General features: G+C 47.4%; 2 protein-coding genes across 2 annotated transcripts in view; one reads left to right on the top strand and one right to left on the bottom strand.

Moving 5' to 3' along the window:
• The window catches only part of CELF5 (CUGBP Elav-like family member 5), a 32,756-nt gene extending 23,273 nt beyond the window's left edge, over positions 1-9,483 (top strand). The window contains exons 6-11 of the mRNA XM_026864931.1: positions 4,219-4,393; positions 4,606-4,668; positions 4,756-4,836; positions 5,919-6,062; positions 6,176-6,340; positions 7,363-9,483. Coding sequence (XP_026720732.1) covers positions 4,219-4,393; positions 4,606-4,668; positions 4,756-4,836; positions 5,919-6,062; positions 6,176-6,303 — 591 coding nt within the window. The 3' untranslated portion in view covers positions 6,304-6,340; positions 7,363-9,483. The remainder of the gene's footprint in view (positions 1-4,218; positions 4,394-4,605; positions 4,669-4,755; positions 4,837-5,918; positions 6,063-6,175; positions 6,341-7,362) is intronic.
• A 1,774-nt stretch (positions 9,484-11,257) lies between these two features.
• LOC113489317 (hydroxysteroid 11-beta-dehydrogenase 1-like protein) overlaps positions 11,258-13,372 on the bottom strand; it is a 2,494-nt gene continuing 379 nt past the window's right edge. Inside the window, 6 exon segments of the mRNA XM_026864930.1 lie at positions 11,258-11,818; positions 11,821-11,857; positions 12,152-12,201; positions 12,204-12,320; positions 13,122-13,190; positions 13,193-13,352. Coding sequence (XP_026720731.1) covers positions 11,679-11,818; positions 11,821-11,857; positions 12,152-12,201; positions 12,204-12,320; positions 13,122-13,190; positions 13,193-13,352 — 573 coding nt within the window. The 3' untranslated portion in view covers positions 11,258-11,678.

The raw sequence follows: 13,372 nt of genomic DNA, 5'->3' as shown, positions 1-13,372 counted from the left end.
GGGTAACAGAAGGTCAGAGGTGTTTGAGCAGTCTGGCCGCCTCTGGCAAGATTGACTGTTCTTTGGATCTTAGTGAGAGAGCCTCGTTGCCTTGGAGCGATGGTGGTGATTCTGTTAATGTTTGAGTAGGTCCCAACCTCAAAAAGTCACTGATCAGCTGTGGTAGAGCATCTTTTGGGTTGTCTTGGTGACTGTCATTTTCAAGTCTCTGCTACGAAGCATAAAGCCCATGGAAGGAGGCTCAGAAATTGCTCAAGGCATGAGAGATGCTTGTGTCAAAGAAAGAAGTCAAAAGTAGATATTGTTACTGAAAGTAATTTTCTGGGGATGGAGCACAAAAAACCCTGTCCTTCTCATACGTGGACACCTCTTTCACCTCTAGCTTCAGTAGCTATTCGGTGTGTCTCCCATCTACCTGACAGAGAAGGAACTGTTTCTCGCTTGTTGGCTGTTTCCTCCCAAAGAATGCCCAGAAACTGCCAAATGCCATTTAAATGTGTGGCAAGAGCATGGAGTAGCTAGAGTCAATACATCTGAGGCTCCATACCATTGGGGCGGTTTTGGGAACCAAACATAGAATTTGTCCAACACAGATTATTTGACTCTTCTTGTGTAATGAGGCTGAGAACAGCTATACCATTCCAAACACTAAGGCTTCCAGCAGACATATGGTTTAGAAGGGAGATCCATTTCTGGCCAAACATCAGTATCTCTTGCCAGGACCAGTCTTTTATATGCAGCCCTGTAATCCACAAGCCAGCTGTACCTGAGGTCTAAGGTTGTAGCTTAGCTCAGCTGTGAGATGATAGTTCTGGTGTGCCTTCTGCTGTCACGGAGGTGGTGCTAACTTGGGCATGGTATGATGGTGAAGGAGGCAGGAATGGACCACACGGTAAGGTTATGATGGCAGTACTTTATTAGCTCATGGTCCAGGATGTTAAGGAAGAAGAGCAGCGGGACCTTCTAGACTCAGTCTTTAAGTGCCCTCCAATCTTCAGAGACTCCTGCTGATGACAGGAAGCCAGTCAGACCTAGGCTGTGCTCCCTGCTTATCTGCATCTTCTTTCTCCTCAGCTGTTTGTAAATTTGTTGCTTTGATTCTTCACTGGCCTTTCTGCTCTGTGACTTTATTTTGGCTTTTCCCTTGACTCAGCCTGTCTCCTACTCTTTCAGGTTTTTTCCTCCTTTTGCTTTCTACTGTTTTGTTTCTCCTTTCTGAGGTACTGACCTCACACCTGATTGTTTCTTCTCTTGTGTCACCCCAGTCTTCGGTCTCCTCCTGGAGGAGAGATCCTAGCCAGTTCTGATATGCATACAGTGTCCCTATCAGAGGGAGAGGGTATCAACCCTTTGAAATGACATCTAATATCTATGGAAATGGGGACAGAATCTCCTTACAGCACCTTCAAATGTCCTGCCATTGGCAGCTCTTGGGAGCCGGGACCTCTGGTAAGCCAGGGCTCAAGGGAACTCCAACACAGTTCATGCTTGCATGGTGCAGGGCTTGGAGTAGTTAAGTGCTGCACCCAAGGTTACTCACAGGCCTCGGAGATGCAGCTAACAATTATGTACATGGTTGAATCAGACAGAGAGGAGTGCTGCTGGGGTAAACTGGTGCATCACAGACACTGGTTCTTACACTCAGGATTTAATACGACAACAACTTTCTCTCCCTGTCCCTGTGGGATTTGCTGCCTTGCCAAGCCAAAGCAGTCCCCAGAGTACCTGGCCTAGGAAGAAGGAGCCTGGGTTGTTTAGTTTTTTGGTTTTTTTCAGTTGGATGTTTTAAATTTATATTAATTACATTTTCCTTTAAAAACTGTCTCAAACATTAAATAATCACAAACTATGTTAGGTCTAAAGTTATTCTGATCTATTCAAGTATACAACATATTAAAAATAGTGAAACTGTACATGTACAGTTCTCATGCTTATCTGGGAAATAAGACTGGCTGGGCATCTGGAAGCAGTTTATTTCAGTGCTTAAACCAGGTTTTGATCCCAGGTGCCTCTTCTGCAAGTGAAAAGTAAGTATTTCCTTCATTTCAGTTTATTCAACATGTTGAATTCAGTGATTAGGTCAGAAGAAATCAGGGAACTGGTTGAGAGCTGAAAAAATAATAATCAATACAAAAAAGGCCTGAAGTCTTAAAAGAGCAGCTAGTGCAATTTGCTAACTGCTTATAATGCTTGAATATTTCTTGTATTTAATAAATCAGTTCTAAACAAAACAGTTTGTTCGTGCCCCCACCCCCCCCTTTCCTGCTCTTATGGTTCAATATGGTAATTTTATTTAAGTAATGAAAACAATTTTGGAATGCTAGTTTGGTGCATGTGCAGTTGGATGCAGGTCTTGTTCCAGCCAGAGCTTGGCACAGAACAGTCATTAATGAGAAAAAAAAATCAATATTCATCTAATAAATAAGAAATGCATTGGTTCCTACATCCTTAAATGGGGACAGTGTGAAGATAGGACTAGGAATGTGCAGACTGCTTGCCATAGGGACACCTTCCTTAGCAGAGTTTTGTGCTCTCAGAGGAGGGACAACATTTTGCGCTAATCCTGGCTTGGGGGGAGTGGTTCCCAGTAACGTGAGCCCTACTTAAGGGGAATCACTCCAAAGACAGCGAGATGAGGTGACTTCAGGGCACTTGCTTTCTAGAGACAAGTGGTAGTGAACCCCTTTGCTGTCTGTCAGTCCTGCCTGTCTGCAGAGACCGTGCTCTGTGGTGTGCCAGTGTCCCACCTCTGACCCAAAAAGGGCTCTCCCCTTTCCCAGCGCTGCCCACAGAGTCAGTTCCACCCCAGCTGGTTGGTTTGTGCCAGTTTACAGAGACAGCAATGCCGTGAAATTCGGCAATTCCTCTTCTTTTTACACAACAACAATAATCAGCTTCTGTGTGGAGGAAATGAAGGTTTACCTATCCATGAACATTCAGTTACCAGATTCCCCCTCGGACCTGGGCCAAACTGAGCCATTTGTGGATGAGGCAGGTTACTTGAGTGCCGTGTCTTTATGTTGCAAAGCAGACAGTGAGATACAGGTGTCGTTAATGCAGGGAGGATTTGTGTTTTTCTTGGGTTTTGCCATGTGCTACCCCCCAGCTCCTCCTGTGGAATTGTAGAGTTTCCAGAGAACTGTGCCTCCCCTGCTCTTGCTTGATGGTCAAGGCTTATAAAGGGGCTAGATAATTTTGCATCCAGAACTAAGTCTTTGTTGCCACTGTACTCCAAGCACAGTCTGATTTAATGCTTCAGAGCACCAACTGATGGCCAAATAGGACTGGAAGGATCTTTCTCTTTCTCCTCCTGCGGGGCCAGAAGGAGCTGCCTTCCCCTGGTCCCACAGTGCAGGCCAGTGGATCACGGGGCGGACACCCGGCGGGACACAGGGTGCACCCCCGAGAAGGAGCTCCACGTGTCTCCCAGCAGCACGGTCTCCTTGTTGAGGCCGGGCAAAAGGAGAGGGATTTGGGCCCCGGTCCGCAAGGCGAAGCTGTGTTATTTAATACCTGGTGCTGTCCCGGGAGAAGTGGCAGCGCCCGGCAGAGCGGTAGGGCCTGTGGTGCCAGGGTGCTCTGCCTGAGGGAGCACGGCCGGCTCCCGCCAGCAAGTCCTCCACTGCCAGTGAACGTCCTGCCCCAGCACCCGGCACGGTACTCGCACAGGTACAACGGCTCCCGCATACCTCCGGGCTTGGCACCTGTATTAGACCATTCGTTTCTAACAATGAGCCTCTGAGGACAGCAGGCTCTAGATCGGCGCAAATTTCTGCAACCTCCGCGACACCTCATGCATTCCACACACATCATTGTGCCCTACTGCTGCTATTCCTCTCTGCTGCCATTTTAACCTTGGATGTAGTAAAGGGGGACCAGGTTCCCAGGATTGCACCTGACCAGGTACAGCAGTGCTAGTATTCATTATCGCCATCCCACACTAACAGTATCAGCAATGATGCATATTGGGTTTGAACACCTGGCAAGAACAGGGCTGTATCATGCTAGGTGGTGTACAAACCTGGATTAAAAATGTTCCACCCCAAAGCTCTGACACCAGCCAGGACTAGCAGTGCTGTGCACACTCTTCTTACTCGTGCTACCTCTAATTTTGTGAAGGCTCCATGTGCCAACTAGAAGAGATAATAGCTTCATAACCAGCAGTCTTGCTAGGCAGATGGAAGGAGGAGGGTGGGCTTTGCAGGGCCTTGACTCTCATGGGATGTCCTCTCTTCCTGCTCTCCAGGGCTACATTCACCACCTCTCCTGGGAACAGCAGCCATGCCGGGACTGGTGGCACCCATTTCAAATGGATTCACTGGAGTGGTACCATTCCCAAATGGGCATCCAACCTTGGAAGCAGTTTACACCAATGGACTTGTGCCATACTCAGGTACAGAGAGCAGGGAAAAAGAAAACTATCCCGAGACCTCAGAAACTGCAATTAGCTCTTCTTTTCTGGATTCCCTACACAGAACATTTTTTCTAGCTCCCTACCGGCTGGGCACTGAGACTCACTTGACAGGGGGGGTTGGAGGAAGAGGGACAGAGACAACCCATGAGTGATGCCCTTTGCTGAGCTTCTGATTATGTTCTTCTCTGCAGCCCAGAGCCCTTCAGTAGCAGAGACTCTGCACCCAGCCTTCACAGGAGTTCAGCAGTATGCAGGTACCAGCTTCTCTTGTCTCCCTCTGGCCCTTGTGTGGCTAACCAGATCCTCAGGTAAACAGTTTGTTCTGTCTCCCTGGAATACAGCTGTGTATCCAACCACTACCATCACCCCCATTGCTCAGAGCATCCCTCAGCCACCTCCCATCCTGCAGCAGCAACGAGAAGGTGAGGAACAGAGTGGGAATGTGCGTGTCCAGTTCTGGTGGGGGGGGAGCGGGGTTTGTGTGGCTCGTTTTCTGCACCACAGAACCAGTGGAGAGGAGACAGCACTAATCTTTGTACACTCTAATCTTTCATACTGGAGCTGGGTTACGGAACTAACCATGTCCCTGCAGTGAGTGGACTGGAAAGGTTCAAGAGGATGCTTGCCATGCAGACTTTCTGAGCTCACCCCTGGCCAGGTGCTGCCAAGTACAAAGGGGACAGCAAGCACTAGAACACCAAGCTTTGACACGAGAGGGTACAGAGTTAGCACCTTCCCTACACTGGCAGGGCAAAAGAGCACTTCCTCCTCATCTTTACTTATGCCAGAATGACACTGGTACCAGTCAAACCAGCCTCTCCAACGTACTTGTCCTCTCTCTTCAGCCTTCCTAGCCTCCTGAGTTTGTTTTTCAGCTTATTTCAAAACTGGCCTGGACAGAATTTGGAGGCAAAGGCATTCTCTGCCTGCTCCTGCTTCATACAGCAGATGTCATCGAGGGAACAGCTCCTTGTGCTCATTAGATTCACAGGGAGCAAGTGAAGGAGTGGACAGGACCAGGTCAGCCCACAAATTGGATGTGTGGCAATCCAGATTTCTGGTTGAGGCTGTGGCTTCTGGGCTGAAAGCAGCCATTGCATAGCTGTGGGCAGGGAATGTGAGAGCAGTAGCTTTCACATAGCAGTGCCTGCTACTCTCCTAGGACTGGGAGAGCTATGAACAGGGAGCTGTCATCTCAACTAATATCCTTTCAGCAAAACAACACCCAGACACTCAAGACTTTTGTCCAACACCCCACATGGGAATTGGGCAAACTGTGAAAGTGCATCTGTTCTCCAGAAACTCTAGCTCTGCATATTGCCTCCCAGCTGCTCTTAGAACCCTTTGTGGACCAGTGTTAAGAGAGACAAGCAAGGGAGGTCAAGACAGAAGGAGGCAGTGCTGGGGTTCTCCTCCAGTGCTGTGCTCTGAGTTGAGGCCGTTTCTCTTCCCCTTCTTTTTGGGGGCTCTGTTTGGTCCGTCCCCATTGCCCCCATGCCTGCAGGTCCTGAAGGCTGCAATCTCTTCATCTACCATCTCCCTCAGGAGTTCGGAGACAATGAGTTGATGCAGATGTTCCTGCCCTTTGGCAATATCATTTCCTCCAAGGTGTTCATGGATCGTGCCACCAACCAGAGCAAGTGTTTTGGTGAGTGCTGATGCCAGTGGGCAAGGGAAGCATGATGGATAATGAGGACACTTGTGCAATGCGCGTGGCACCAACAGTGCCATTACTATGCATGCCTGTGTCCTGTCCTTCAGGTTTTGTAAGCTTTGACAACCCATCCAGTGCACAGACTGCTATCCAGGCCATGAATGGATTCCAGATTGGCATGAAACGTTTGAAGGTGCAGTTAAAACGACCCAAGGATGCTAATCATCCCTACTGACAGCAGTGAGCAAGCAGGAGTCGCTTCTGCAGCACAGGTAAAACGGGCATCATCACAGCACAGTTCCTACACAGTGCTGGCCAGTGTCAGGGGACAGCAAGGTCTGGCTGCTCCCTGTGGGGTGGGAAGCCAGGAGCTGAACACAGTAACACAGCTAGCAGGGCAGAGGCCTCGCCTGCCAGGGCCCAGCCGCAGCACCTAAGCAAGTTGACCAGGGCAGGCCTGGAGATGATGGCCAGGTTCAACCAAGAGTCTAGATCATCAGGCAAGCTTGTGGCAATGAGGCAGGCCCAAAGTCAAGCCAGAGAGTCAGTCTGCTGGTCAAGATCAGGTCTGGTAAAGGTAAACAGGGTCAGACATAGTCCAGTGATTGCCAAGCAGGTCTATAATGAGAATAATAAACAGATCCAACACCTAGATGGGAAGACAATCAAGGGTTGGAGTCCACATAACAAGATCCATGGACAGGACAGGTCCATGGACAGGTGGAGACTGGCACTTCCACCATATAGCTCAGACAAGGACTGAAGGCACAGGCCTGAGCTGTAATGAGAATCCTGGGCCCATGGACATAAAGCTGGTCAAGGCCTTTAGGACCTGTTAGTGCACTCAGGGCCCTGACAGGCAGATGGGTTCAAATTACCTGCCTGTAGCTAAGCAAGGTTTCAGTCTTTCTGACTGCTCCCCAAAACATTCATCTTCATAAAGATTTAAAAACCCAGTAGTTTTGTTTTCAGTTGTTACATGTGCCTGGAAATTTGTCTGCAGAGAATGCTTTCCAGGGTAAACAAAGACAATCCCATGATTCACAAGCATTACAGAAAAGCAGAGAAAAGGTGAGACCATGAAGGGCCACAGAAAGAGCTACTTGACATGAGAGCTGGCTGTCAAAGAGCTAGTTCCTATCAGCCAACAGGCTGGGAGCAAGGGAGGGCTGATCTTGGTCCCTTCTAATTGGGGTCATCTTCCTCCATGTTAAGCAACAGCAACTCAAAGCCAGAGGTTTGCATTGATGTCTGCCTAACCTCCAAATTCCCTCCCTCCTCCCTTTCTATTCAGGTGAAGGGAAAGTCCAGAGGAAGAATTTCTGCTTCAGGTTGATTTACAGAGAGGCCAGTAAATTTATCAACTCTTTAGACACCACTCCTTTCCTTCCTCTGCTCCCCACCTACCCACCCCATCCTCCTGCCCTCCCACCCAAAACATGCAATTAAAGAGAAGGCTCAATATCTGCCCAGCAGGAAGATTCTTGCCACAACGGACTCACATATTTGCTGCTAATGTGGTGCATAGCAAAGGGACCAGAAAACCAGCAGCACCTGGGGACCTGAAGCTCTTCCTTTTGGGGTATGCCTGGAGTACATGGACCAAGAAAACCCACTGGTGTGTCTCTAGGTTACTGCAGTGATGTATGGAAACAGCTCTGTCCCTCCCTTCCTCCCACCCTGTCTCCTGGCCCTTTCATAGTTAAATATAAATATATATATATACAGTCTCTATTTTTTTTTAAAGTGGCTCACAGGACCAAACTTTTCCATTCAGAGACTGACTCCTTGCAAGAGGGATTGGAAGTTAAGTGTTTACCTTTGCAACAGTGTTTTCTCAGCAAGCACTGCAGATAGGCCTGAACATTTTGAGAGGATGCTTGGATGGACAGAAAGCAAGAGAGCGAGCGAGTGCATCTCTCTGTTCAACATTAGCAAGAAGCAAGGAAAAAGAGAACTACATACCTCCAGGATTAGGGCACAGCCAGCTGCTCTGCTCGAGTCACTCATCCACCGACCTTAGCACCAGCCTGGTTAAGGATCTCAAGAGCTCTCAGTCTTACCTTTCCAAGGGCTTCTGCAGACAAAGCTCCTGGAATTTGGTGCCAAAGCCTATCCTTAGCAACTCCTCGATCAGGCTGAAAGCACAGGAAACGAGTCCCTTTACCTACAGGAACTGTACTGCCTCCCCACATGTGGCACAGATCCCTATTTCATAGCTCTCCATGGTAACAGAGCATTTTCTTGATCAAGGCAAGAGAAGATGAGAGAATGTGAGCAGATGCAATCTCCAAAACAGAGTGGCAGAAGCCTCCCAGGGGCTACACACTGCCTCCCCATGTTGGAAGTAACCTAATGCTGGTTAGCGGGCAGTTCTGATTCCCAGATGAAATGGGACATCTTCTTCATCAGAATTTAGAGATGACTCACCTCTCACACCCTCTGCAAAGCTTTTCGAAGCAGACACAAGGATAGTATGATGAAAGAGGGTTGCCATTCTGTTTTTTCCCTACCACCCCCTCCAAAGGACAGATTATACATTATGCAGCATATATAGATACAGCTATATACACATACACTTAAGCACAGAACATAGTTCAGAGCTTGATTTAACAAAGATCCCCTGAGGCCGGGGGTGTGTGTGTCATACTGACAAGGCATAGCCCTTGAAACAGTCTCTTTAAGTTTCTACCAAAATAAGGAAAGGAAACCTTAATGAACTAACCCCACAAACCTTCTGAATGATTAGTTTCAATATTCCAGAGTTTGATAAGGTACCAAGAACATTCCCCTTTGTGTGTGTGTGTGTGTGTGCGCGCGCACGTGCATGTGCACGTCCAAACGTGAACAGAGGGTTGGTGGAGAAAGGTTGATGCAGTTGATACTGGTGAGATATGGGGACTTTAGAGAACCCGTCAATTCTTATCCTCCTCCAGTTTCCCTTTGTTCAGATGTTTGTGGCACAGTTAAGGACCTTCACATCTCCTCAACCATCCCTCTGTATCTGATGCTGAGAGTTTGAGCGATGGATGAAGCTGTGTGAGTCAGTGTGTTTCTATAGTCCATGTTTACTTACTGTAAATACCATTTTTATACTTAACATCTATTATGTACGTGATTTGTATAATGTACTTTATTTCTGCTACAAGTAATTTCATGAAGTTTAAACTTAATCTAATTTTGAACAAAACAAAAAATAAAAAAAAAACCCAACAAATGCAAAATGGGCAAAAAAGGACTTTGTAAATTCTAGGTCAAGCTGGTTTAAAATAAGCATTTACAGTTTCTTCCATCACAGTTACTGATGTGACTGTACAATGTTACAGGTGCGATACAAGCTTCGTCAGTGTCAAATTCCTCACTCTGGTAAAAAGAATCTTAAATTTATTTAATAAAAGTTTTACTTGATAAGTAACTGGGGTATTACTTTGTGTGTTTGTTGCACATGCTTTTAGGTAATGCATACACTTAAAGACAATCACCAAAGGCCTGGGGCAAGGAAAGTCTGTTTCCATTCAGCAAATCACCTGTGCAGTCAGTTAAAAAGCATTTCATGGGGGGATGGATGACAGCCTGAGAGTCCTACAGAATACAACCCTGCCTTACTCTGAACACCACACAGTGTCCCTGTGTCTCTAAGAAGGCTGTCTGTGGATTTTTGCTCCAGTCTGCAGTGTATGATCCCCAAAATGCAAGTTTGTTATATTAGGCCAGCGGCAACGAATGAGTTTAGCAGCCAAGCTCTGGCCACAGCTAAACACAAACCAGTCACAGCTCTTGTGTGCAGATACCAGACATCTCTTAAGAACTCCTGTGTACTCTGCTCTCGCTTGAGAGAACAAAAACAGCACCTTGGAGGAAATCAGTTGAGGGCCAGAGCCCAGGCCATCTGGTGCTATGCACAGAACCAAGGAAAGTGAAAGCAAATGCAGAGTCTTGATCTCCGCATTGAAGGTGAGGAACATGCTTGGGGTTGGTACAGAACCAACTGTGGGCCATGCCCACAGTTCAGCCCCTCCTGTAAAAGCACTAGTTTTCCCTAGGACTTTACTGCTTTGAAATCCCCATTTAACGGTGCTGGAGGAGACCATGAGCAGAGAATGAAATCTAGGACTACCTCAATTTTTGATGCCACCTTGTCCCTGCCCCAACACAATCTGCAGTGACTGGGCCAAGGTGTATACTGCAAACTGTCACGAGAAGCAAGTAGGTGTGTGTTTTAGAAGGGACAAGTTCAAATACCAGAGATTGTGAATTGTGGTAAGTTCTTATTTCCACATAGCTCCAGAGAAAGCTTTGTCGTGTTAAAAACCAGTCAATGGCAAGGATAGAGAAAGGAAAATAGGCAGCAGGTGCCTGTTTCTGTGATGTGAATAAAATGTGCTTGCGACTAAAAGTGCCACACACCATTCCCAGCAACAAGAACTCAAGCTGCAGTGACATCTCTTGCAGGCACACAAGCTTTTATATTTAGCTCAGAAAAAGAGTGCATTTAGTCTAGCACCTAGCTGTCAGCAGAGCAAAGAAGGAAGGAGGGCATGCAATGACCCTTTCATAAGAAGTTGCCTCTCACCGGCTAGAATGTACCTACTCCTCAACCTGATTTTTTCCCTCTCTTTGGAGAAGACCAGCTATGATTGAAGAAAGATTGCAGTTGGTAAGGCTCTGCACTCTCCATCTTAGTTCTACATTCCCTAGACAAGCCTGGATTTTAAGCAATACCTGGCTGTTCCAATAAATTCCAAACCTGTTAACTGATTTCTACAAAATGTTCTGCTTTCAAAGCAACTTAAAAGCCCTTCAGGATTCATGCACTGCAGACAGGAACAACACACAAAATAACTATCCTCTCAGACACCAAGGAGCCCCCATAGGATCTGTTATCCATTCCCAGCCCAGGAGGATTCAAGCAAAGACTGCTTTTGCTTAGCTGCTAGAACTTATGTGACACATATCCATAGGAATAATGTGTTAGGGAAGAATTCCTTCTATATTATTTCTCCTGTTCAGTGCAGGAATCATCAACCCATCCTGGCATTTACAGCAACGAAGAGCTGTTTTAACAGGTCCTGTGCAGCCAGCAAACATGTAGCAACATGCCTGTGCTCACAGAAGCCAGGTCACCAGCCTTACTTCATGGAGGAAGCATCAACATGTAACATCAACACATGGAAAAAAAAAGAGTTTAATTAAAATAGAGATTAAAATTCTATTTATAAGAAGCAAGAAGTTTCACAGACTCCACAAAATAAGTAAGCAGTGGAGCAAGATGTACTGACATTTCAGGACACCCTGTACAGACCAAGGTTAAAGCTGGAGCTGAAAGAAACGAGGCAGTACAGACATGTGAGGCTGAAGGAGAAATGGGTGCAAGGCTAAACCAAGTGAACAGTGGGAAAGATCTTTGACTGATGGGTAGAAATATCGGAACTGTGGCTGAAGCAGGATGAGAGGGAGGCCAAGATGAGTCTTGCGAAGAGTTAAGGTTACTTTGCCACCACTGCTGCCCTGCTTCCACTTGACAATAGTTGCATGGGATGCTTAGTGCAACAGGGGAAATGTGATTAAAAGAGATGTAGGATGGGAGAGGAGACTGAGACTGGGCATTCTTTAAGGACTGCTGTAGTTATAGTAACTCTGTAAAACTTGGTCCTGGTCATTGGGGAACAAAACCCAGAGGCAACACATATGCTGAAGCCACCACAGGTAGAAAACCTCCTGCACCCGTGTGGCACCTCCCTGGATGATCCAGTTTCAGGAACAGGAGAAGCAGTTCTGTGCACTTTGCCCTGTAAGAAACAGTCAAGAGGATCACTTGGAGCCAGACAATCCTTGGTATGGTTTTTACCTGTGCAGACTGACTACCGCAGGGTTCTGCACACTCATGTACCATGCTGAGGTGGATGTGCACAACCCCCATGATGTACCCAATCAGATGCACTCTTCCTATTAGTCTTCTTGCCCATCCAAACATATGTGCACATCATCTTAAACACAGTTGTGCATTTTTTGCATGCTTTCAAGAAGAGACATGTTTCTGCAGACACACTCCCACCCAGACTCCTACGTCCTCCTCCAAATACACACCTGGTATTCTGTAATACCATATCAGTATTAATCAGAGCCAGAAGCGTAGTGTGATAGAGACATTTCTCTTCTGCATTATGAGTTCATGGCGCAGCGAGCTGAAGAATCCATCCAGTGCAAACCTGGTGGCAAAATAGGAAGTGGTGAGGGGAGTGACTATTTCCCCTGGAGAGGAAAAGGAAAGAACTCAAAAGATCAGGGAAGTTGCTGTCAGGAGGATGCTGCCATGGAAAGGGAATATGGGCAAAGACAGAGGCTTTGCCATCCTGCATCAGCCCATGTTCTGTGCAGGTGAGTTTCCCTCATTTCTAGTCACACACAAGCACTTAAAAATTCTACCACTTTGCATAAGCCCATCCCAACAAAAAGAGTCACCACCTCTGTGGATAAGGGAAGGAACTTTCTTGTAACTTACACAGTAAGCAGGTCACATGCTGGGCTAAAAAAGGTCTACCTGCAGCTTTCCCGTTCCCCATCACATGCAAACACATTGACTGGGTCACATACTGGGGCATCTGGCCATAACATTTCTGTGACAGCAAGGCATGTTACATCACAAGGCAGGGATGTCTGTACTTGTGTATGGTGATGCAGCTGCCTTGAACACACACTGAAGACTTTCTCCTGGCTTTCCATCCCCTACAGTAGATGCAGACTGCTACTCAGGCTGACCAAAGCCAGAAGGCCTTAGAGTGGCAGGACGGTCTTCTGCAGAAGGGATGGGCCTGGCTGTAAGGGACAGAAGCCAAACATGCAGATCAGATCTGGGCACACGGTGAATGAAGAGCAAAGTTCCAAGGGAATGCAAAATGGTGCAACAGAGAGAAGGTCTTCCAGGAAACAAGGACAGCCAGCCACCATCCTGCTTGCTACTGTGAAACGCAGAGCTTGAAAATGTGTTGAGTGGTTGAAGGACAGAGAGAGGTGGTGGGCTGGGAACCGCTTATGCCGGTTAAAGACACTCACCTGTGAGGGAAGAAACAGCCACCAGAGAGCCTTTATTCTCCTCCAGGGTGGGAAGAGCTGCTGCTGCGGTGCCACATAACTGAAAAAATTCACCTGGACTGACAGCAGACATGGAAGAAGCAGGAGGGTTTGGGGGACAGGTCGGCGGCGGCCCCAACGCTGCAGCGGCGGAGGGGAGGGGAGGGGCGGGGCTCGGCTGCCATGGCAACCGCCAGCGCGGCCGCGCTTTCCCTGCCCACGTGACTGGCTCC

This window comes from Athene cunicularia (assembly GCF_003259725.1).
Source record: "Athene cunicularia isolate RWA chromosome 28 unlocalized genomic scaffold, athCun1 chr28_part1, whole genome shotgun sequence".
In the NCBI taxonomy this organism is placed as follows: Eukaryota; Metazoa; Chordata; class Aves; order Strigiformes; family Strigidae; genus Athene; species Athene cunicularia.
The sequence above is the reverse complement of the archived record's forward strand: the minus strand, read 5'-3'. Positions and strand labels throughout refer to the sequence as shown.